The sequence below is a fragment of the Rhinoderma darwinii genome, chromosome 8 (assembly GCF_050947455.1).
Source record: "Rhinoderma darwinii isolate aRhiDar2 chromosome 8, aRhiDar2.hap1, whole genome shotgun sequence".
NCBI classification, from domain to species: Eukaryota; Metazoa; Chordata; class Amphibia; order Anura; family Rhinodermatidae; genus Rhinoderma; species Rhinoderma darwinii.
In genome coordinates, this window is record NC_134694.1 from 14,510,427 (window position 1) to 14,535,929 (window position 25,503).

At 44.4% G+C, this 25,503-nt stretch overlaps 2 protein-coding genes across 2 annotated transcripts in view; both read right to left on the reverse strand.

Annotated features, from left to right (window-relative positions):
• Positions 1–24,680, reverse strand: part of PHYHD1 (phytanoyl-CoA dioxygenase domain containing 1) — a 38,140-nt gene extending 13,460 nt beyond the window's left edge. Inside the window, 4 exon segments of the mRNA XM_075835221.1 lie at positions 3,358–3,393; positions 3,395–3,453; positions 3,456–3,546; positions 24,601–24,680. Coding sequence (XP_075691336.1) covers positions 3,358–3,393; positions 3,395–3,453; positions 3,456–3,507 — 147 coding nt within the window. The 5' untranslated portion in view covers positions 3,508–3,546; positions 24,601–24,680.
• Positions 5,928–24,688, reverse strand: LRRC8A (leucine rich repeat containing 8 VRAC subunit A). Its single transcript, XM_075835204.1, has 3 exons — positions 24,601–24,688; positions 14,951–17,108; positions 5,928–13,237 (listed from the first exon to the last, which is right to left on the reverse strand). Exons 2-3 carry the CDS (start codon positions 17,099–17,101, stop codon positions 12,962–12,964), a joined length of 2,427 nt encoding a protein of 808 aa, XP_075691319.1. The 5' UTR covers positions 17,102–17,108; positions 24,601–24,688; the 3' UTR covers positions 5,928–12,961.
• Positions 24,689–25,503: the final 815 nt, after the last annotated feature.

The window sequence follows — 25,503 nt, forward strand, 5'->3', positions numbered from 1 at the left end:
CGCATTACCAAATATGAGTTCATAGTCCCCACCCCCACCCCACCCGTTTTATCTTGTGACATGTCTCAATTATATTTTTTAAATGGAATTCTCCTTTAACATTTTCCATATTGAGTATTCCAGCAAATAATATGTAAATTATTCTTATTCTTCGGTTTTTCTAAGTCTAACATTCCATAGATAAAAGTTACAGAGTTAGTGGAAAAGATAGAAGGGGCAATGCATGTCAATGAAGCCTGGGCAACCCAGTGACTAAATTATCCTCTTAAAGAGAACGTTAAACCTGCCCATACATGTGCAGCATTTAATGGGCAAGGCTGTACAAACCCTGGGGTACTTTACATTTTTTTCCTACCTTCCTCTGTTATTTAGATATCGGTGCCGTTATATTTGGTGCCCGATATTTAAATAACTCCCTGAACTGTCAATGGGGTGTGTAATGGCAAGGGGGCGTGTAACATGGCTGTGACACTGGCCAATCAGCTACAGACAGTGTCACAGCAAGAGCTGTAGAGAGGAGAGTGTGCGCGCACGCGCTCACTCTTCAGCTCTTGGCAGATGAGGACGACAAGACTTGTCTGCCGAGAGCTGAAGAGTGGGCGCTTTCAGTGGTGGACAGAGGCGAGAATGGGCACTCTGACCGGTCTGTGGCTGCGATGCTCTACATGTTCTGACATCTTTCTATCATAGCCGGCAGTAACTTTTTCAGAAATTTGTACTACAGTATCTCTTCCGTGGGATCGGATCAGACAGGATAGCCTCCGCTCCCCACACACATCAATGTGTCTTGTGCCCCATGTCCTTATCGCAGGTTTCCCGGTTCTCCTTCCTTGGACCACTACAAACCGAGAACACCACACAAGACCGGCTGTTTTGGAGACGCTCTGACCCAGTCGTCTATCCATCACAATTCGGCCCTTGTTAGTCGCTCAGATCCTCATACGGTCCCATATTCTCTGCTTCCAACACAACAACTTGAAGAACGGGCTGATCACTTCTTGCCTAACCCCCCCCCCCCCTCGTCAGGCGCCATTGTCACCACATAATCAATGTTATTCACTTCACCTGTCAGTGGTTTTTCTGTTATGGCTGACCGCTATATGATTGCTGTCATTTAGCTACTTTCTAGATCCAGCTACGAGAGGAATTATAAGGTCAGGAACATAACGGTATCAAATAGGAAGAAAATACATCACACAGTGGTTTAAAAAGTTCACAGCACAGTTTCGTTTTAATGTTTGCGTATCTATATGCTTTCTAGACATTGGATGAGATTTTTTACAGAAACAGCGCCACCCTTGTCAATTGGCTGCGTCTGGTATTGCAGCTCATCTCTATTCGATTGAATAGGAAAGAGCTGCAATACCTGACACAGCCCATGGTCAAGGGAGGCGCTGTTTTTGCAGATCCTTTTAATTTAATTCTAATCTTCTAAACATGTTATACATCTGCAGTGTTATGGCTCACACGGGTTGTCACCAATATCACCCAGTAAGCCTTGCTCCTTTTTTTCCTTACTTATTGTTGTAAAGCGCATTATATATGTGTTGTTGTCAAAACGAAAACATGAGCCATAAAGTCAATCCCTGCAGGGACATACGACACGCTTATTGTTTTGTTTGTGGCCATGGGTACAGCTTGTCACCATCACAGACACGGCAGCCGGGGAGTTATCCGTATCCAGGAGCTCCGGCTGTATCAGTAAGTACCGCGCACTGTCAAAATCCAGCGGACATGTCTGTTTTAACAAATACTTGTATTTCCCAAGAAATAACAATTCTGGAACATCTTTGCTTAAAACTCTGTGTTGAGCAGTTCCTCCGTTTTCCGTCCTGGAAATGTATGAATAAATTGACAACTGGGTGTTACCATTCCTTTCGTTAAAAGGCGTGCCCCTACACAGTCACTCTGTCAGCACTGATTGGACAGCGTCAAACTGTGCAGGGACACACCCCCAACCGGTAACACCCAGTTGTCAATTTATTCATAAATTTATAGGAGGAATAATAGAGGAACAGCACAACAGAGTTCTAAGAAAAGATGCTCCAGAATTTTAATTTTATGGGGAATACAAGTATAAAAAAGACATGTCAGGAGAGTGGACTGGTCCTCTTTAAACATGGCAGCCTGTTGTCGGATTATGCACCATATTAGTCACAATGTTAGATCTTGGATCGCCGTAGACCCTTATGGTGATCTAAGTTCAGTGCCGGCTTGGGTGTTACATGACATGGAACCAACCTAAGGCTGGGTTCACGTAGGGCATCTATATAGTACTTTGAATAGTTAGCACATGGGAATTTATTCACATCGTATTCTTTTGTCCACAATGACATCACATGATATGCGATGGCCAATTGCAGTGATTGGCTGTTACGGTAACATGATGTGACATCATTATGGATCGTCATCGCATCAAGATCACAACACTGAAGTTTGTAACATTTGGGGCTGGGACTCCCCATTTGACTGATCGCATACGTTGCCCCTGTGATGATGACATCACACCTCAATATTGCATGCAATTTCCTATTAATGGGACGAGCCTTCTTTTTGAAGGTAAACATTTTTAAAATGCATTTGGATATGGTATAAAATTGTGACTACATAATATTAACGTAGAACCTTATGGGGAAAACACAGTGGGTTTTCAATTATCGCAATAAATCTAACGTTGGATTTTTTTGCAGTCACGATATACGGGTCCGAATAAAAATCACATGTACACATGCAGTTTCATGTGACCCCATAGGAATCCATCATATGCAATATCTAGCGCAATCAAATTAGTACGATAATCGGACGCAATTAATCGCCGTGGTGCCCTCATCTAATACGCAAAATGATCAGTGATGAAAATATTGTTCATCTATGATGGGCTCATATCAAGTGCACATCCGTAATACGGCGCCCATAGAAATCTATGTGCCTATACTGTACCCATCTGCCTTCATGTTTATATAGATACACACGAGGTTCTCTCTCATGGATTCTGTATGAAGTTGTGGGCCGCGCCATCTCATGCTGTATTTCGGCGGTATTTGTGAAGACACCATACGGACCTGTAAGGACTCTGTGTACCTCCGTATATGCTCTGGACCTGGATGATCTCCCATGCATATTGCTCTCCGTTATCGGAGCATTTACAATATCGCATAGCACATGAAGAACGGTTAATCTGTCCTGCAGTAGTTACATAATGACAGTCCTATGCTGCACTAATCCTGCTCCCCCTGCAGAGTTGCACCGTGACCTTACCAGTTACTACGTCCATGTGTATCTTATCTATAGTACATTCATACCAGGTCAATGATCAGTCTGCTTCACCTATACAGGTGGAGGAGAATTCTATCTCACCTTCTGGACCTGTTCGTCTGTCACCAGACCCATATTGGAGGAGGACAAAGCTGCCTGTAATCTTCTGACCAGTGGAGGATGGGAGACAACACAACAGACGAAGCTGCCAGATAAGTAAAGTGAGAGGCCCCGCATACCAGCCCGTGTCATGTGATCATCATCTGCTGACGTACCTACCAGGCTTTTTGGCTAAGAAAAAGAAAAAAAATAAATTGCAATTTTAGAAAAGTTTGACAAAATAAAACATGGGGCATACACAAATATTCTTGGAAGTTGCAGAAGACAGTGAACCGGCATATCAAGAACTAGCAGAACACAATGGGAAGAATAATTCTAATAAAAGGAATACATTGATCATTGGTGGTCAAGAAGGACTCCAATCAAGGTGACCTATACATCATGAGACGTCTCAGGAGCCCAGTCCAGGGTCGGACTGGCCCACCAGAGGTTCCTCCGGTGGGCTCAGACTGACTCAATAACGGGTCCAAAAAAGGTCTAGCAGAGGACAACCCCATTTGAGATGACTTGTGAGCCAAGCACTTGCCACCAGGGTCTATTTCTTATGGGTGATTCATAAATAACCTATAAGACATTGACGATAATGATAACAAGTGGATGTGCACATTCTGTAGAGATGGTGGGTGGGCTCCCAGAATCACCGCCTCTGCTGGGCCAGTCACCAGATCTTGGTACAGGACGGGCACGATGTTCTCCAAGGGGAGCGTTCTACAACCTGTGGCTCTCCAGCTGTTGCAAAACGACAACAACGCCCAGCATTTTCTGAACACTGCCCAAGGGAGCTGCCATCACAATACTTGGGCTCCTGTAAGCCACATTAGAGGCGGTCAGTCAATTCTAAATCTTCATAGATCGGAGTTGTAGGACGAGGTCTTCCAAAATATTTAACAATAAATCAAGTGTTTAGTTAAATTTCACATTGAGAGCCATAAAAATTATTTTATTTTTTTTAAAAAAAAGTTCCCTTTAGGGTGGCTTCACGTGTAGCGTTTTTAGGAAAAATGCTGTGTTTTGTGGCGGTTTTTGCAGCAAAGAACACTGTGGTCAGAGGTTAGCTGGCAGTCAATGGGAAAATATAGAAAGCACCTTACGTTTTTTCTCTTTTGTGTGGCCATTCTCTTTTGCGTTTTTTGGGTCAGTGGAATTAATTTTTTTTAAATTGCATCATGGCTGGCTTTGGCTTTTTTTTTTTTTTTTAAATGTTGTGCCATTTTTGTCCCAGACATTCATAGGCTTTTCTGCCTCTTAAAAAAAATAAAAAAAAATATGCAAGTGTCAACGTGTGTTTCATTTTTTTATGGCGTTTTTCTTAATTTATCTAGTGTTGCAAAGAGGAATCTTTGCATCACATGATCTTTGAAATCACATGGTTTTCAATGTGAAACCCGCCACCTAAAAATAAAGCGCCACAAAAAAACACACTAACCATTTTCCAAAAAAAGACACACGAAAAGTGTGTGAAGGAAGCCTTAAAGGAACCGGTTAACTCAGAAGTGCCAACTGGGTATGAGAAGAAAGGAGACTTCACTCCATTTTGGAGCGCTTATACGTGGCGTACTTGCTTTGTATTTCCGCAAAGTAAACATACGCTGTGGAAAACGTTACCATAGCCTGGGAAAAATATTCCGCAACTCAGACAGGTTTCTATAACATCAGTGTTGCAGAGCCGTGTGCCACGTGACTGATCAACTGTTACAGGACCGGGGAGGGGCAAATGCAACAAGTTATATGCGGCCAGTATTCCGATTGGCACACCTGTACCCACTATGTCAACATAAATAAAAAAAACAATTATAAAACCTGCTTCATGCCGAAACAAAAATACCATTGACTGTGATATTACCTCCTGGACCAGTTTGACAGGAGCCTTGCATAACCTACTGGTTCTTCCACTTCTGGTTGATCATATTTTCCTTAGGCAAAAAATCCATATCCATCAGTGTGCAGCTGTATGTAATAGCACTGCCGTCCGCTAAGAGCCCCCACAAAGAATTTGAGTCGGAAAGGAGATGCCATACTATTATTTTCTATGCTTTCTTGCATTTTTCTAATCATTATGTGCATTACTTAGACAGACCATTGATTACAACGATAGCTGTGTAATACCTATTTTCCCCTGTGGTGGTGCTGCAGGGAAACTGAACACTCGCTAGGTTCTCAGAATCGGGACAATCGACTGATCCTTCTAACAAAAAAAACATGGTCCAAAGAAGACAAACCCTTCAATTTCAAACCCAATCTGTCAGACCCTAGGAAGACTGGACTGCTACTACTTGTGATCATCTCATGCCAGATTGAGTGTCCGCAGACATCAGATGTGTGGAAAACAGTGATCAGACAGGTTGAATTTCTGTCCACTTGATCCCATTTCGTACCTCGGAGATGGGTGGCGCCAAGCGCTTGCTCCCCCTTTTTCGATACAAAGAATTAACTTACCTCATCTTTCCTTGGAGAAGATCGTTGTCGGCCGCCGAATGACCTTATGTCTATGGCCAGCTTACACTACGGATGTTCTTGGAGAATGTTTTTAAGCTCAGAAAACAGACAAGATAGAAGCGTCATAAAAATAACTTTTAATGGCAAAAATACAAAAAGCGGTAAAGAAAAAATAATAGTGAATAAAACTAAAATAAACTGGATGGAAGGGAGTGGAGGATTATTAGAGCGGCTTTCTCCGAGGAGAAGTAATTAAAGGAAAACCTGAGAAAATAAGAGTAGGAGGAAGCAGCGAGTCTTTCCAGGTCCCGATTGGGAAAACAGAGAGCATGCTGGGTCTTACCCACGGTCCTGGGGTCCCGTGGCCATAATATGGGCGCTAAAACGCTGCCTTAGGCCAGATTCACACGAACGTTGTATATGTCTGTATGCGGTCAGTGAAAATAACGGACTGCACACGGACCTATGCAACTCAATGGGGCTATTTAGACAGCAGTGATTTTTCATGCAGCGCGTTTCCGTTGCGTAAAACTCAATCACGCACCCATTGAAGTCAATAGGTGCGTGAAAATCACGGACGGCACACGGACGTAATCTGTGACTCACGCACCAGTTGCTAAAGAAATGTAGAGAATTTTTATTCTTTTTTAAAAACGTGCACCAACAGACATCAAAAGCTGATGCCACACGGAACAGACAGCGATGGCACATGGAACAGTAATGCAAGAAAAAGGCTGCGCTTTTTTTTGCGGACGCAAAACAGCCACGTTCGTTTGAATCTAGCCTTATCCTGTATACGGGTCAAATTTACTCCATGACAGGAGGACTTGAATCGGTCAGATCCTGGTCTGCAATTTATTGGATAGCAAAAATAGTGACAAAGGGGAATCCCACCTAAAACGTCATTAAGCGGGGCCCCAGAACAATTCAAAGACAAAAAGGGGCCAACTCAAACCCCTGTAGCTTTGTGGAGATTTCCATAAGGAAACATTCAACCCAGAGCTTGTGATTTCCAGGGGTGGAGGACTCCGAGCCGTGTCAAAGGCGCTCAGTTGCTCTGAAGTACAACAAACCCTTCATTCTCTGAATTAGTCGGGATCTAGTGAGGACTATTTCAGAATAGAGACGGAACATTAAAATAGGAGAAGATGAAAATGACCATAAGGGAAAATGTATATGTTCACGGGAATGGGGATGAGCTGCAATACCAGACACAGCCCATGGAAAATAGTGGCGCTGCTTGTAGGGGAAAAACAATCCTGGACACCTACTTTACTGCCCTATTATTGTCCACGAGTGGCTGAACCAAACCCTTTACCAATTGTGTATTGCATCCGTCCCGCCAACTTATATAGAAAATACTGCGTAGCAATACAACACTGTACTTTAGACAAAGGGGTTTTTTCATGAGGGACATTTATGACATATCCACAGGATATGTCATAAATGTCAGATAGGTGCAGGTCCCAGAGGTGGGACCCGCATCTCTCTCTAGAACGGGGCCCCCTCATCCCCATTCTAGCTTTTTGTTCTCACGCCACTTCCTGATCACATGGTCGGGAGTTACGGAAACAGCGTAAACTCGCTGAGCTGCGCTGTTTCCGTACGTCCCATAGAACTGAATAGTAGTTTGGGAAACAGTGTAGCTCGCATGCTACTTTGCTTCTGTAACTGCCATTCATTACTATGGGAGTTACGGAAACAGCGTAGCTCAGTGAGCTACGCGGTTTCCGTAATTCCCGATCATGTAATCAGGAAGTGGCCGGCAGGCAGCGAGAACAGACAAAAGGTAGAACGGGGTTTAGGGGGCCCTGTTCTAGAGATAGGTGGGACCCGCATCTGACATATCCTGTGGATATGTCATAAATGTCCCTCATGGGAAAACCCCATTAAGGGTAATAAACCCCCTATTGTAGAAGCCTCCAAGACGGATTCTGCCTACATACAATTATCTGATTTATTATTGGACATCTACATTGAAGGGGTAGTCCACTATTAGAAAATAAAAGGATCTGGCTTTGGTCCAGAAACAGCGCCACTCTTCTCCATGGGTTGTGTCTGGTATTGAAGTTCACCCTCAATGATGTGAATGGTTGCCCACCTTTGGTTGCCTCTGGCCAGGTGACTACTACTTGATCTCCACGCGACAGATGTAACTAAGGAATTTGGGACTCAGACTATAGATCCTATAATATTCTATGGGCCAATACTGTACCTCTGACTTGGCCGCATCATGGATGAATGCCCCACCCAGAAGTATTACCCCCCCCCTAAGGGGCATGAAGGCACCCTCTCTATAGTGAACACGTTTCAACAGTAAATAAATCTATACCTTATTGTACGTCCAGACGTCACAATTCCACTGCAGATTTGCATTTGATGTAAAGGGTGAAGTTTGCCGTAAAAATCTGCGACATTTCCGCAGACAAGCTGCGTATTTCTAACCTGTGACTCTTCAGCTTTTGCAAAACTACAACTCCCAGCATGCCTAGCCAAATATATTAACCATATATTTAGAGCCAAAAACAGGATCGGCCCCCATTAGCAGAAAGCAAGAAAACCGTTCTGAAAGATGTTTCCCGTTTTTTCATGAACGGATCAGCTCCCTTCCTTGGCACTAAATGGTTAACCAAAGACCTAACCACTGATTGGTTACTAGAGCCGACACTAGAAATACTGTCGGGTGAAAATCACCACTAGTAAGCCATTTAATCACAACGGAAAGACTTAAAGGAACACTCAGAGCAAAGCTTATACACTATGTTATACCAAGTGCAGAGCCTCAGGGGGCGGAGCATGACACGGGTTCAAAGAACACCAGAGAGAATCCCTGTGTCATGCCCCGCCCCCTGCACTAGACATAATACAGTATCAGTTTAGCATGGAGCGTTCCTTTAAAGAAGTTTTACCATATATATAAAAAACTGACTTGTAGACAGACTGAAAACATAATGCACCCCCTGCCCAGTCTGTAACTTGCGCTTCAGGACTGTGGAGCACGTAAACGAACGCAGGGCATTGATTGACTCGGCGGTCATGTGACATATCATGTGACAGCTGCGTCCATAGCGTCTCCTGCCTGCGCTAAGACATTGTTAGTGGAAAATAAGACTCACTGAGAAATTGAAATGTAATTTAGACTAAAGTATGGTTTTACTTAAGATTTATCGCAAACATGGAGAACAAGTGACTTACATGTACATTTCCCTTGAGGTCGGAATAGAACAAAGTCCTGTTCAGAAAAAAAAACAAAAACCCACCTGATGCAGGCAGCTCAACGTAAAAAGTCATGGAAAACCCTTGGGGTGATGTTTAACACAACGCAAAAGAATGAGCAGCAAAGAAATCTCGCCATTTTCTAGGTCGTCTGCAGAATGTGGAAGACATTACATAGCGGCGCAGCTGAAAGATCAAGTCTTTGGACTGCAGGATCTCATGCAACAGGTACATTGCTGATAAAGCATCAAACTAATAAATACAACCGACATTAAAATAAAGCTTCAACTAAACGCAACAAAATGTCCTTAAAAATGTTTTTAAAAAATTGGTACCAGCAAAATGTACTCATTAACCTCATCAAACCCAACACATTAACATTATAAGGTCTGATTGGCAAATTTGGGGGTAATATACAGAAAATTAGATTGATTGAACTATAGCTTTAAGGCGGCAGACCCAAACCCCCCACAATCACAAAGATCTATGGAAAACCACGTTCTAGGTCACCATAGGGATTTAAGGTAACCCAAGTTCTAGGTCACCATAAATTTCTATGGTAATCCAAGTTCTATGGTAATCAAAGCTCTAGGTCACCATAGGGTTCTATGGTAATCCAAGTTCTAGGTCACCATAAGTTCTATGGTAATCCAAGTTCTAGGTCACCATAGGGTTCTAAGGTAATCCAAGTTCTAGGTCACCATAAATTTCTATGGTAATCCAAGTTCTATGGTAATCAAAGCTCTAGGTCACCATAGGGTTCTATGGTAATCCAAGTTCTAGGTCACCATAAGTTCTATGGTAATCCAAGTTCTAGGTCACCATAGGGTTCTAAGGTAATCCAAGTTCAGTTCTGTAGAACCGTGTTGTGCCTAGTTCCAGTTTTGCATTCTTATAGTGATCATAACAGTTTAAGATTTAATCCCACAATTCTGAGTATCCAGTGTCAGCCCGGAGTTCACAAAGGCGTGTATTATACAGGTAGCTGGGCATCTACAACACTGATGATCAGTCCAATAGATCGGGTTGTTAGGGCTGGCAGATGTCTCCAGATCAGGGCCATCAACAGTGCCTATGTATGCCGCCATGTTCTGATCGATTAAAGTGACCTAGCAGCAGCATTCAATGACCGATCTCCTCCTGGTTGCCCGTTGATGCCATATCTAGACTATTGGGCCTAGTGGAAGGATCTGGTTGTGTGTGATCACTTTAGGGTCATGTTTTTGGTATGTTTTACAGCTGTGTTTGTTTGACCAGTTACCCCGATTCTGGGCAAGAAATAAAAGGTTATAAGAGGGGCCCTTAAATTCAGGAATACAAATAATCCCTTATTTTCACTATTGAACCCCACACATACGTCCCTAAGGCCACATTACGGCTCGATACAAGACTAAAGAGATATTTAGGTCTAAGCCAGGGATTGGAACCTTTCATGGGTGTTCAAGAACCCACCCACGACCACCCCAGTTTTTTGGGAGACGGGATCCTAATGAAAGAATTTGAACAATACCAAATAGAACGATGGGATATTGGATGAGGTAAAAAAAAAAAAAAAAAGCACATTTTATTAGCTGAACTGAAATGTTCATGGTGAAGGCAGTTTTTGCTCTAGCCCACCATTACGCCATTAAAAAAAATAAAAAAAGTCAACAAAATACACAGTTATAATGTCTTGAGAAGGATGTGACAATGTAGCGTTCAATGCAGCAAATACCCGCCTTGTGAGCAAAGAGATTTACCATTTGGCAAAGCAGACACTTAATGGCTGCCCCAGAAAACTCGATAGTTCTGCATTACTGCTTGGTAAGTGTACGCTGTGTGGTCGGGGGGGTTGGGACGGTCCATATCCCACCTAAAAACCTCCTATTTAGTGCAATTCAGAGGGGCCAGTAGAGATCAGCAGAACTCATCTCCAGTACAGATGTTATCTGGTGAGCACAACGTGGACCACGCCTGCAGGGTTCACAGCGGAGAAGTTACTGGTCCTCCGAGCTATAACCCAGGTCCAAGGGAAATCTATTCAATGATACCTGTGAGATCAGACCACCACTAATTCCCCTTCGCACACACCCGGATCTCGCTGAAAATCTGACATTCTTAGCAAAAGTCCATTCACATAAATGGCCGTTTGTATAGAACATTGTGTCAGATTTGCAGTAAAAATGTATCAGAGAAGTGCCGAAGGGTTGTGAGCGCTCTAAAAATCAGTGGGGGTCCTAAGCACCCCCAATGTCATCTCCTCACATGTATCTAGGACATATCAGAAGACAATTATGACAAATTCCTTTTTGGGTTAAATAACCGCTAAAAAAAATGCAGCCTTAAGGCTAGGGCTACATGGCGACTGTGGCCACGACATTGGTCGCTGTGTTCATCGCAAATAATTAAAGTGAATGTGAGCGCTCTGCGACCCACAGGATGACGTGAGATGACCCAAACCTGCTGGACTGTCAGGTCGGGGTAACCTAGAGAACGCGTGGCCACATTAACTTTAATTAGGTGTGACGCACGCAGGGGCACATAGCGGAGTTTGGCCGCACGGCTGAAGTTGCCATGTAGCCCTAACCTAAAGAAACACTCAACGCAAAAAAGATACATTGTGTAACGCCTAATAAGGGAATGAGGGTGGAGCATGTCACACAAGGATTCACTTATATGTGTCATGCCCCGCCCCCTCACCCTTGTGCCATACCGAATAGTGGGGGGGGGGGGGAATTTAACAAGAAGGTTGCACACTTTAGCACAGCATAGTTGCACTAAAGTTTTGACGTAAATCTACGCCAGCTCATAGTATGCGTAGATTTGCATTTCTGTCGCAGACAGCAAATGTTGCACCTCTTAATCTAATTTACTTTGGCATAAAACGAGGCAAATTTATTAAGATGTGCGCTTGAAATGCCAGTCTAAAGTATTCCGCACAGTGTAACAGTTTTGCCCGGAGTGTTCCTTTAAACATCCTAAGGCTAGATTCACACGAGCGTGGGGAAACTCGGACGTGAAAAACGTGACTTTTTCCACGTCCGAGGTGCCCCAGTGCGGGTCCTGTTTTCACCTTTTCCCATAGACTTGAGTCTATGGAGAGATCCGTGAAAACGGAAGATAATAGGACAGGTTCTATTTTTCAACTGACCCTTCACACGGTCCGCTGAAACAACGGCCCCATTGAAAAACATGCGTCCATTGTTTTAACAGTCATCACACGGACGTATTCAACGCTCGTGTGAATAAGGCTGAATAGTAAAGGAACATACAGACGTGTTTGTATATATCTAGAAGTATATATACACAGTGTTAATCCATTTCTATCAGGTCTCTGCATTCATTACACAACTGGAAGGCAACGCGTTTCGCCGGCCGTCCTCACTGTCATCCATGTACAATCAGAGCAGAGGGCACTTGGTTAATATATTATTTCCACACTTTGGCACAGTGGTCCACTTTGTAAGTTATTAACAAAACAGCTTCACATGAGCGCTGGGAACATTTCATTTAAGGCTCTATAGGGATCTGGGTCTTTCCCATGTCATGCAAAAAAAAAAACCCATAAAAACAAAAAGTTAATGGATGCCAATGGAAAAGATAATAGCACATCAAATAAAAGCACCAGAAGTCCTTCCTAAAAATAGCAGTAGAGGAAGACGCATGGGATGGCGTTAATGTCTTATAAGTTAAAGCTGTCTGCCTGGAGATAGGCAGTCTGTGCACAACAGGAATGGGTGGCGACCTTCCTTCCCTTCCAGGGTCATCCAGTATGTGCGCCCTAATAGGACCGGCCGGCAGAACGTCATGTTATTTTGTTCCGTACTCATTGGGACACTTCATGGTCCATTTTTGAGGGTTCTGAACCTGTAGATACTTCCCAACCCCCGCCAGAGGGTCCCCATAGAGTTCAGCAGAAAACGGGATTCTCTTGACTTGCTTATGGGCATCTTCCTCACACTTGTTCCTTATCTGCTCTTGTTAACTTCTCCTTAACTTCCAGAGGCAAAGTGTTGAACAAATCCTCCTCGACCACCAGTCCGCTGCGTTTTAGGAGGTGACAGTCCCCTAGCTCTACGGGAAGACACTCAAGTCTATTGCCTCGCAGCTCCATCTGGGCCAGGTTGGTGAGCTCGCCCACTCTGGAGGGGAGAGACTGCAGGGCGTTGTTCCCTAGATTCAGCGTACGAAGTTTCTTGCACTGGAAAAGCTCTGGAGGCAGAGTCTCAATCTAAGGAGAAGAAGTTAAGAGAACCGGATTAATTTACAATGAAATAAGATTATTGCAGATGCCGCCATATACAAAGCGATCCAAGACGGCGACATATAAAACGGTGTGAATATTTCATGCAAAGGTCTAAAATGAAGTTAAACTGCTCCGCTTTATGGCAATACAGCGGTAAACTAGCCAGTTGTTTTAGTTGGTCATCACCCTGTGGCTCTCCAGGAAGTTGCAAAACTACAACTCCCAGCATGCCCTGAAAAGGCAAAGCCGTTTTGCAACACCCACAGGCTGGAGACCACTGCATGGGATTCAGGAGCAGATTCTGCATCTCGATGTCTCGTTATAGAAAAGAAAGAAATAATAAAACGGATATTTGCAGCCGTCTCCGGGAGAACAGGTCCGGCCATCGACTGCGGCGTCATTACAACAAAATATTCAACCGTTTAATTATTAAAATGCCTTTTATAGAGAATGTGCCGGCTCATAAAAATGGTCAAATAACGCAACGCTTACTATGCAGCAGTTGTATTAACGTCTGGTCGTTTAACTCCTTAATCACCGCACTCTTTACAGATGCAAAATCTCGGTGCTGGATGACAGACACTTATACATTCCCATTAAATAGGACACCCTATAGATGCGTTTTAAAATAATGTCAGCGGTGGTCTGCAACATTTGGCTCTCCAGCGGTCTGCAGCCTTTATGGCACGCTGGGACTTGTAGTGGAAAGCTGCAGACGGGATGCAGGCCACTGGGGAAAACGGATGTAACCAAAAAGTGTCGCTATCAATGACTGGCGCTGTGCAATATACCGGTATCATAGTAATAAAGTAATAGACCACAATAAATAGGAGTGATCAAGAGGCCGCATCACTATTCCGCAATGATGAAGAAATATTTATACAGTCATCTCCTACAATAATAGTATTACTTGGGCAATATACAGATATTACCGAGATACTGGTATACTGCCCAACACTAGAACTTCATTCAGATGCCAGCTATTCGGAGCTAATCACACCCACTGAATGGCCTCCATAACTAGAACAGTGCATCTATATTTAAAGGTTTTTTTCAGTACTATAATATTGATGGACTAGCCTTAGGATAACTACGGACACCCAAGCTGATGAGCGAACTGAAGGCGACGCCACGCTATAGCGTCCCCTTCATTATTTACCAGGCACAGCGCCGTACTTTTGATAGTGTCTATGTCCGGTACTGCAGCTCAGACCAAGCTGCAATACCAGGTAAAGCCACTATCAAAGTGCATGGCGCTGTGCCGACGGCTCCTTCAGTCAGCTGATTGGCAGGGGTGCCTGGAGTCTGATCCCCACTAATCTGATATTGATGGCCTTTCCTAAGAATTGGCCATGAATATTATAGTCCTCGGAACCCCCTTTAATGAGTTTATGGAGGTGCACATCCAGAAGATTAGTTGGCCAATAAGTATAGTACTTTAGGTAAGAAAATGTTCAACGTTAGCAATGCCCACTGGTTTGCTAGAGACGATCTGGACTACCGAAACATACTCTCATTGTATATACCCAACAGCATACATTGTACTCTACAACGTTCTCCCTTCCACCCCATAAGCAGCCATTAAGCGGGCATCTGAAAGTAGCGTTGAGGGCCTATCGTCATGACGGTCTGCCTTTAAAGGAGCAGAGGTGCAAATATTGATTCAACAGTTGTGAATAGAGTAAGAAAAATACTCACGTGGTTGGCAGTTACTGCAAAATACTGCAAGTTCTGTAGTTGCCCGATATCTGAAGGGATGCTAGTTAGGGTATTGTGGCTCAGGTCAAGATGTCGGAGCTTTCTGCATAAGCATAGTTGAATTGGTATTTTGTCTATCTTGTTGCGGTTAAGGTACAGGCGCTCAAGGCTTGCCAGATTGCCAATCTGAATTGGTATGTAGGCAATATGGTTGTACCAGAGCTTCAGGCAGGTCAGTCTGTGCAGGTGTTGGAAGCTGATAATCTCTTCTATGGTCTTCAAATTGTTGTCCTTCAAGTCTATCTCCTGAAGGTTGTGAAGACTAAAAATGGAGTGAGGGATCCTCTCTAAATCACAGCGCATCAGCTCCAGCTCTGTAAGATTCACCATCTTCTTGAGACTGTTGAGGACCATCAGCTTGGTGCCCTCATTGTTGACCGAGAGCTTCTGCAGGTGTATGCCCACATCGGTCACAACCTGAGGCAATTTAGTCAGGTTGCTCTTCAGTCTCAACACTTTCAACCTCTTCAACTCTCGTAGACCATCGATAACTATATATCGGTTGTTCTCAGCACTTAGGTTACCAGTCAGGTGCAACTCCTCCAAGTTTTTCAAACTATAGATCCATAGCGGAATCTCCTTGATGTCCGTAAACTTGATATGTAAGGACTTCAGGTTCTCTCGGAGAAAGGCCAAAGCTGGTGCTTCAATTTTAGCGGCCGTGTGGTACAGCCAGAGTTCTTTTAAACCCGTTAGCTGGGCAATGCTAGGAGGGATGGTGACATCTGGTATAAGTTCCAGTTTCAGGACCTCCAACTCGACCAGGTCAAACACCGTGTCGGGGATGCCGCTCAACATGAAAAGGTGCAGCTCCAGCTTGTCCTGAGAGTTCTTGGTGATCCTCTGGCGTAACTTGTCCAACGTCCACTCGTGATTGAGGTTAAGCTGTCTCAATTTGTTCTCGCTTACTTCAGATAAGAAAACGGCAAAGCGTTTCGAGTAGAGCGGATCATATTGGTCTATGAGGTGAAGCATGAAAGCAAAATCGTTCTTCACATCTGGGATGTCACTGTAGCTGCTCTCTTCTCGGATGGACTCGAAGGAATATTTCTTCAAGGACCTTCTCAGCATCCACCAGAGAGTGTATACACAGACTAGTCCATAAAAGCCCACGAGGCTGATGTAGAAAGAGGCTAAGATTTTGAAGAGGGTGGCCAGTGGATGAGCACAACGATACATTCGATAGCCAGTAAGACTTTCAATGTCCACCTTACAATCCACATCAAATGTAATGCTACTGACGTAATACACAGTGTAGCAGAGTATCAGAATAAACTTGATGACTTTGATGATGGTCTGCCGCATATAAAGCCTATATACTATATCCCCTTCTTCCACATGAGTCCTGAACTTTTTCACCTTCTCGAACAAGGCTTTTGCCTGCTCGCCCTCCTTTTTATCCAAGACCCCCGTCTCTGACCGATCAACAATCCCCTGCTCTACCCTGGACTTAGTCCTCTGGAGCATGGGCACGGTTGCCTCCACATCTTCACTGGCGGTAGAAGACTTCTTGTCCACCGAGCCATTCATCTTCCCTCCGGCGGGTTTGGTATCGCTTTCTTCCACCACAGTCTCAGACAAGGCTCGAGTAGTCCAGGGTGAATCAAAGCACTTGAGCAAGATGGATACAAAATGCTCCAATTTGGAGCTAGTGCGTGGAAACTTAAACCAGAAGTTACTACAGGCCAAGAAGATCAATGTGTGCAATAATACCAGGTAAGGAAAGTACTTTGCGAACCAGTGCAGCCGGTTCTCATAGCACACGGCATCTACGTAGTTATACTGATGTCTATCCAAGTCATATTTTATGCCGGTGGGACCAAGTCCTGATGGAGTCCCCAAACTACTGTTGGTGTATTCAGTTTCTGCAGGTGTCCAGGCACGGTACGAATCATTACAGCGGTCATGGGTGACCCATTTACAAGGCAGGCATATCATCTTGTCCTGCGTGACCTGTAGGGTACCGCCAAACACGGCTATCATGAGCATGACGATGGAGATGTAGTCCGTGAAGACATCCCACCATGGCTTCAAGATGCGATAAGCCGGTTGCGTGTCGGCAAAATAGCGCAACTCTGTTACGGGAATCATGGTTCACCTGGAAACAAGCAAACAAAACAGGCATTAGTACAGTTCCCAGAGCAGAAACGGGACATCTGTATATAGTGGCAGGGGACAGGTGAGGACAGCTGTACAGAGAATAGACAAGTACAACGGAAATGCAATGTCGGGTATATAGATAGCAAAACTGAGGCTTTCCACTCTTTTGGGAATGGACACTGGAGACCTCGACTTAGCACGTCTAGGACTATCCTGATCTGATGCAACCCCTTTATCAACAGGGAGGGAATCTGACGCATTAAAACCCAAACATAGCGGCCGTTTTAAGCCACGAAAATAATAAAATAACTGACAGCTGTTTAGGAGAGAAACGGACAGGAAACCCCACACTAGGGCTGGAGATTATAGACTATTGTCAAGGGACTCTCTCCTTCTCTTAACCTCTACATGACTGAAGTGTAGCCTTGAAGACGACTGCAGCGCTACTCCCGACTTGCAGAAACTGTGCGGTCCAGATTAAAGAACTACAAGTCCCAGCAAGCCTTGCTAGCTTTTAACTGGCATGTAAAGAGCAGAGAACCAATCCACCTAATGCGGCAGCTCTTAAATCGATTTATCAATTCCCTGTCCTCTCGATTTAGCTGCCGAATGAAAACTACGGACGTGTCAAATCGATCTGATTGTTGTATTCTACTGACGCTTGGGTCACAAATCAATAGGCAAATTAGGTTAAACTTAAAAAAGGGATAAAAAAAAAACAACTGCTTTCTCCAGAAACAGCGCCTCATCTGTTCATGGGCTGAACTACAATACAAAAAGAAAATCCAAGGCCAGTCGTGGCGCTATTTCTGGATAAAATAAAGCAGATCCTTTTTTCTGATCCTGAAACTCTTTAAAATGGGATGGATCGCGATTTGTCCCTGATCCCTACTAGCAAGGCATGCTTGGATATGTAGTTCACCAACTAGAAAGCCAGCTGCAGGAAACCCGATATAGGCGATAAATGCGCTATTAACAAGGTAACGGAAAACCAAGAGCATATCATTTACAGCAGCTCATTAACCCTTGTAGGATCCATTAACTCGAGCTGCAGATGCCCTTTCCGCAATGTGTCCCAGTAAAGCGCAGGGTTGGGTTAATAATACTTCCCACACACAGTGCGATGCATGCTGAATCATTCCATTAGGAGACATACAGAAGGTCACCTTTCACAAGACTAAACCACCAACGAAAATAGCGCGAGCATCCGTAGAATACATTGACTAACATCACCCGATACAAAGCTAGAACGGTGTAAAGACATGTTTAGTCCATCCTAAAATTTCACTGGGACAGTCCGATGCATTTTTTGCAAAATTTCAAGGCCCTGGACCCCTCTCCATCCAGTGCATCTAATGAAAGCCGCACACGGATTCACTGCTGTATAGTAGTAACAAATCCGTTTGCTAACATTTTTATTTGGGATATTTTTGGGGATTTCCCCTTTAAGGAACGTTAACCATTTTTAATTTGGGGTAGTTTTAGGCTTCATGCACACAACCCAAATGAAGATTCGTATGGTGGTATGAATCCGCAATACGGTGCCCATGGCGTGCTCTATAAATCCATACTGAATCTAAGAAAAATTGCATGTAGAGAATGAAGGGTTCCGCCATACAGGGTCAATCCACACAGCGCTGCCACGTGCAGGACCATTTAAAAAAAAGGGAATTTGTAAAGATTTAGGGCTTGTTCACGTATGTGCTGGAGGCTCCGTTACAGATCCAGGCGTAAATACTGTTTCCGGTAAAACCGTCGTACAAAAGGAACTGGTGCTGGCAGGAAAACAATGGAAGCGCCAACACAGGCGGGAGCCAGGCATTAATAAGGAGCATCTATAAAATGTCATAGCACCTGTTAGTCTGCATCCCAAATTCCGTGGCAATAGTATCGGCGACAACACGGATACCAAATACATTGCAGCCTCCACCACGTATTGCCTCTCGATCACTAAGGGGGAGGCACTGCAAATAGCACTTTTGAATGGCGCACTGAACCCAGTGAAAGGAAACCATGAGAAGCTGCCCATAGCAGATGACGCCTTTCTTATAAAGAAGTCTTAAGAGTTGGTGAGAGCGCCCAAAAACATTCTACACTGGCTTATAATGCTGCGCGCTTGGGTGACGACGAGTTGGTAACACAGCGGTGCTGACCAGAACAGTATGAGCTCAGCCTCCTCGGACGAGACGCGTACCGGAGCGGACGATTCAGCCTAAACATTGGGTACGCAGTAACCAGACGTATAAAAGTCACAATACAAAGTGATGCAGAGCGAAAGAAAAGTCCATACACAATGCGACAGAATAGGAGACGTCTTCCGGTGCTGGGTAAGCAGCCAAAAATTCTCTTCTCAAATGATTCCTAAGGGTATGTTCACACGGCCTATTTCGGCCGTTTCTCGGGCCGTAAACGGCCAAAAAAATCGGAAACAGAACACCTCCAAACATCTGCCCATTGATTTCAATGGGAAAACGGCGTTCTGTTCCGACGGAGCGTTTTTCGCGGGTCAGGTCACTTCTTGGGACATTTTTGGAGCCGTTTTTCATTGACTGTTGAAAACAGCTCCAAAAACGGCCGTAAAAAAGGCTGCGAAAATCGCGAGTGGCACAAAAAAACGTCTGAAAATCAGGAGCTATTTTCTCTTGAAAAAGAGCTCCGTATTTTGAGATGTTTTTTACTCTGCGTGTGAACATACCCCAACACTTCATATGCCAGCTGCATACCAACTAGACAGGACCCCTCTACAATGCGGCTAAACATGGCATAGATTTGTCTGCTCCAATTAGGCTGGGGGGGAATGTGGTACTGTAGATGGATACTTATTCAGATCGTGCGCCCCCCCTCCCCGAATTGTTCAGAGGTCTGTGAAAGCCGTATGACAACCAAAAACCCTGCCATACCCAGCTTTTCCAGAGTCCGATATCTGCCGTAAATCTATAGTCGACTATATAACTAGTGAGATTTGTTACTCGTGCGTCTGTGACAGCTCAGTGACAGCTACCTGGGAACTGCAGTGGCAGCCATTAGTGGTCGTCATCTATGAGAACAGAGTATTCTGTGAGGCCTACAGATGACAAATGGCGTCTTTAAAGGGGTTCTACATGGTCATTCCCTGACTCCCTTGTAGCTGAATAAGTCCCACACAGGAGCATCCAACAATGGGGGAGATTTATCAAACCTAGTGCAAGTGAAACATGGAGCAGTTGCCCATAGCAACCAATTCTCATTTTTCCAGAGGCCCGGTGGACAGAAAAGGACAAACCCCAATTGTTTGCTATTGGTTTTGCTAAATCTGCCCCAATATATTTCCTATAAATGAATGGATGTAACTGTGCAGGATGGATCGAAGACAGACCAGGGGGGAGATTTATTAAGACTGGTGTTTCGTACGGGATAAAGTATCCCATTTTTTTTACGCAAATTTTAACTTAAAGTGAATAAATTCCCCTTCAGGTGTTTTTGTTAGGCTTCACAAGAAGTTGTACAATTAAGGCCCTGTTCATACAGAGTTTTTTTTGACACATTTTTTGACGCGGAAACCGTGTCGGAAAACGCGATAAAACAGCGGAAAATACCTCAATGGCAGTCGGAGGCGTTTTCTTCCCGCGAACGGAAAAACTGTCTCGCGGGAAGAAGAAGCGACATGCCCTATCTTCAGGCGTTTACGTCTCTGACCTCCCATTGACATCAATGTGAGGCAGATAAAGCGTTTTTCGTTGGCGTTTTTGCCGGCGAAAAGCGCAGCAAACGGCGTGCAGGCAGATCAAAATCTGCCTCAAAATTCCAGACGGAACTTTGAGGCAGAATTTTCTCCGTGCAACAATCTTCGTGTGAACAGGGCCTATGGGTGTATTTTTATTTTACTACATACAGTTGAAAAAACAAGTATACCAGAGCCTTAGGATATGTCCCACATATGCGCTTGGAGCTTTCCCGCACATTCACAGTGCGAATAAACGCTTGAACTGCACACAAAACCCAACACTTTTAGCGACTCTACAATAGCAGACACAATCTGCAGCAAGATACGGTGCTGTTTCTGGAAGAAAGCTACCCTGTTTTATTAATTCTGGGATTACAAGTGACTTCAATGTAGGAAAACTGCAAGTCACCTGACAATGAAGTACGCAGTAAGTGGGCGACGCCATGTTGCTGCAGAGCCATAGCCTAATTGAAAAACTGGCCTTGTTCCCCATAGCAACCAATGCAGTTCAACCAAAGGAAGAAGAGTTGTAATTGGTTGCCAAGGGGACAATGAGGCCAGCTTTTCTGTTCGCCTCTGTTCACAACAGCGTTGTAGCTTCCATTTATAACAGAAGCCACCACACTTACGACAGATCAAAATGGCGCCCGGAGGGCTCCACTGACTGATAATGGGGGTTCCGTCAATTTAGAATAGCCCTTCATGCTTTGTTATTCTAGCCGTCATAAGCGACGAAACAGCCTGTGGGGGCTCTGAACGCAATACTGAATGGCAGTGTGAACATAGCCTTGGCAAATTTGATCAAGGAGACCATATATATGATAAAATATCCCTGTTTACCATGGCAACAAATCAAATCACTTTTTATTTTCAAACCTGCGCTGTAAAAATGAAAGCTGGAACATGATTGGTCACCAGGGACTGCACTAACACTTTTTCCATCATTTCTAATCATGAGATACAACATGGGCGCCCCCAGAGACACATATAGAAGACTGTTTGTATTTATTTTATCCTCTGGTCTGCAATACGATTAGGACTAGAATGTATCATTGTCAGGGGATATTTACCACATAAGTTTTAAAGCCTTATTCCGGGCAAAATTAAAAATTGAGTGTTGACCGAAATAGCGGCGTTCCCTCCACCCCCACTGTACGAACCCAATGGCAGAGGTTTACGGTCCGCCTATCTTTGTAATATACACAGTAAAGTACGAGGTGGCGGTGCACGACTCCCCAAAGCCCTGTCCTGTTGAGTAGCGCTGGCGTCAAGATGTCAGCACCAGACTCCTAAACAAGGCCTCAGATTAGCCAAGTACAGCAGTGGAAGTTTTCCAGGAATATACCGTTATTTTTAGCGTCTTCTACATCCAAACTTCACAGAAAAATTTAATAATGCAGAATTTTGAGGTAAAAAGTTCTCTATGAGCTTTACATAGATCAGCTAAACCAACAGTGGACAGGAGGGAAATTCCTCAGGGCAGTGCGCAAAATAAACAGAAAATCCAAGGTGAAGACTACTAGCCCAGACTATTTAAGGCTAAAAAACCGCAGCGTGTACATGAGATTTCCTAGAAACTCATAGACTACGCTGGTACAGTATTAGGCCTGATTTACACGAGCGTGTGCCATTTGCGCACGCAAAAAACGCCGCGTTTTGCGTGCGCAAAATGCACATAACAGCTGCGTGTGTCATCAGTGTATGATGCGCGGCTGCGTGATTTTCGCGCAGCCGCCATCATTATGACACTCAGTTTGGATGTTTGTAAACAGAAAAGCACATGGTGCTTTTCTGTTTACATTCAGAGTTTGACAGCTGTTGCACTTACCACGCAGTTCGCACGGAAGTGCTTCCGTGCGACCTGCGTGGTTTTCACACACCCATTGACTTCAATGGGTGCATGATGCGCGAAAAACGCTAAAATATAGAACATGTCGTGAGTTTTACGCAGCGCACTCACGCTGCGCAAAACCCACGCACTGTCTGCACTGCCCCATAGAGTAATATAGGTGCGTACGACACGCGTGAAAAGCACGCACATATATTACGCTAGTGTAAATGATGCCTTACGCTGTGGATTTGCCGCACGCAAAACCGCAAATAATATGCATCGTGTGCATTGACTCCAAAGGGTTATTGCCAACTCAGACATTTATGGCTTATCAATAGGACATGCCATAAATGTCTGACAGACCTGGAACCTGCCCCTATATCGAGACTGGGGTTCCCCCGGTCTGCCTGGTAAGACTGCCTGCTGGGTTATTCATCGATCAGACAATGATGGCATATCCTGTGGCAATGCCCAAAAATGTCAGGAAAGCCCCTTTAATTGAACAAATGAAGTAATGGAGCAACAATGAACCCAACATACAACAAACTATATATCCCTGATCACGGTAAAACCACACGCACACGCAGCGTAATACAATACCAGCAGCGCAGATGAGATTTCAAGTAATCTCATCTCCACATTATGGCATTTTTCTTGCAGAAGGCATCTTAAAATCCACAGCATGTCAATTTATCTTGCATTTCCGCTTGCGAATTGTATCTGACAAGTTTATAAAAAAAACGCATTGAAATCCACACCGCAAAAAAACCTCATTTCCGCATCAAAACGTAGAAACGGCACCTAAAAACGCATTTAAAAAAACTGACTTTTAGACCCCATTCACACGGACGCATGTATTTCAATGAGGCCGTTCACTCGGCCGTTGTTTTAATGGACCGTGTGAAGGGTCTATGGAGAAATAGAACCGGTCCTATTTTCTTCAGTTTTCACGAATCCCTCGATAGACTCAAGTCTATGGGGATCCGTAAGAACAGGACCCGCACAGGTGCAACACGGACGTGAAAGACGGTCATTTTTCACTCGTTCGTGTGAAACTGGCCTTAGGTGCTGATTTTTCCTGCGGTTTCGATGCAGATTTTCTGCACCAAGTTACGCAACATGTGCATGTAAGCCTAAGGCTACATGCACACGTTGCGTATTTTGCTGCGAAAAAAACGCATCAAAACCGCAGGTAAAAGCCGCACGTTTTTTTTTTTACGTTTTGATGCGTAAATCGGTTCGTTTTCATGCATTTTTCACTGGAACTAGGCAAATACAATATTAAAATAAAACATTCATAGAATCGGAGGAATCGAGCAGTCTGATGTGCCCTATTAACCCGTTCCCAACCGTCTGTTGACGGCGGGCGGTGCAGGCGACTACAGCGACGTCTTTTGACGTTGCTGTAGAAAAGGCTTATGAGCGTTCCAGCGAGCCCCTCGTCACAAAAAAAAAAAAAGGGATGCTCGTCCCTCTCCCGGCTCACTTGCCCCCGTTTTGGGATTGTGCTATAGGTTGGACCCTCACGATCCTGCGTTTATGACATACCCTGTTAATGTATAAACCTTATGAGAACATTACATCAAATAATGAAACATTTTCTGCAGCAATACTTAACACCCCTGTGCGGACACTGGCAGAAATTGATGGCGTGTTCACGGGATAGCTGGCAGCAGTACAAGGGTAACTCAGCACTGGCACTGAGCGGTAGAGAGGGCGTGGTGCCACACTGCACGGCTGAGTCAGCGGGGAATCTAGAGAAATACGCAGGTCTGTAAAGAGAGTGTCTCACATCTGACATGGAAAATCCTATAAACCAGCGGCAAAAAGTGCAGCAGCGGCATGGATCAACCAATCAGGACGCCTCTCTTATTTTACAACCTGCCGTACAAAAATAAGCGCGGGAATCTGATTGGTGACTGTTTCCTAATCAGCCCATTGGATGCAGACACTTACCTTTGGGTATTGGGGGGTCCTATCTGTGCTCTGACAGAGTGTGAAACAACGGGCGCAACGTATTACTGGTGCCGCAACAGTGGCAGGTCCCCAACTCCATGGGAGCAGCTACACCTGAAAGAACATTACACGTTAAAGGGGTTGTCTAGGATCCCCCAATGATGAACGCCCCAGGGGTTTGGTGGGGGTGTAGATTGTAAACCAAGTGATGCCCCTTTTGAAGGTACGTTCTCACATAGCGGCTGAAAACCACGGCAAGCTTCTCGACAGTTTTCAAATTGATTGTTAATGGTCGCGTGGTTTTGCGAATGAAAAATCACGCGCCCCTTAATTTATAAAACCACGCCAAACTGTGGACAGGGCGGCGGCTTCCTCTGTAAATACCTCTGAGGGGTCACGTTTAGGCTGATTTTACTGTATCTTATTTACACCCAGAGGTTTAAACCCCATTCTGCTCTACTAACACAGCTGAAGGCTTGTTACCGTGTATCAGATCTCCCTCTTGTAACCAGCCGCACACCTGTGTCAGTAGGACATGATCAGGACCTGTTTTTTTTTAGCCTCTGGATTAAAAAAACTCACCGACAGCAAGCGGTGATACTGAATATAGTAATTAATCGATAACGTACGATATATTAGAGATTTCAACATTTCATATTCAAAAATGTGCAGACATACAACCGGAAAGCTATATAAGGTGGAGTTACTAACATTGGCGCAATGGGGGCAGTCATGCCAGGTGGAATGAGGGGTGTACCAGGGTGCCCATGTGATTGGGCATATAATGCCAGGTATGTATAATATATATATATATATATATATATACACACACACACACACACACCAGGAGTCACTTCTGTCATCTATATACGTCCCACACATTTCTCCAGGTCATCTCCTCCA

Coding starts and splice junctions, on each gene's coding strand:
- LRRC8A (XM_075835204.1), bottom strand. CDS start 17,101: ATGATTCCCGTAACAGAGTTGCGCTATTTTGCCGACACGCAACCGGCT. Junction 13,238..14,950: donor TTGCAGTAACTGCCAACCAC/GTGAGTATTTTT, acceptor TCTTCTCCTTAG/ATTGAGACTCTGCCTCCAGA.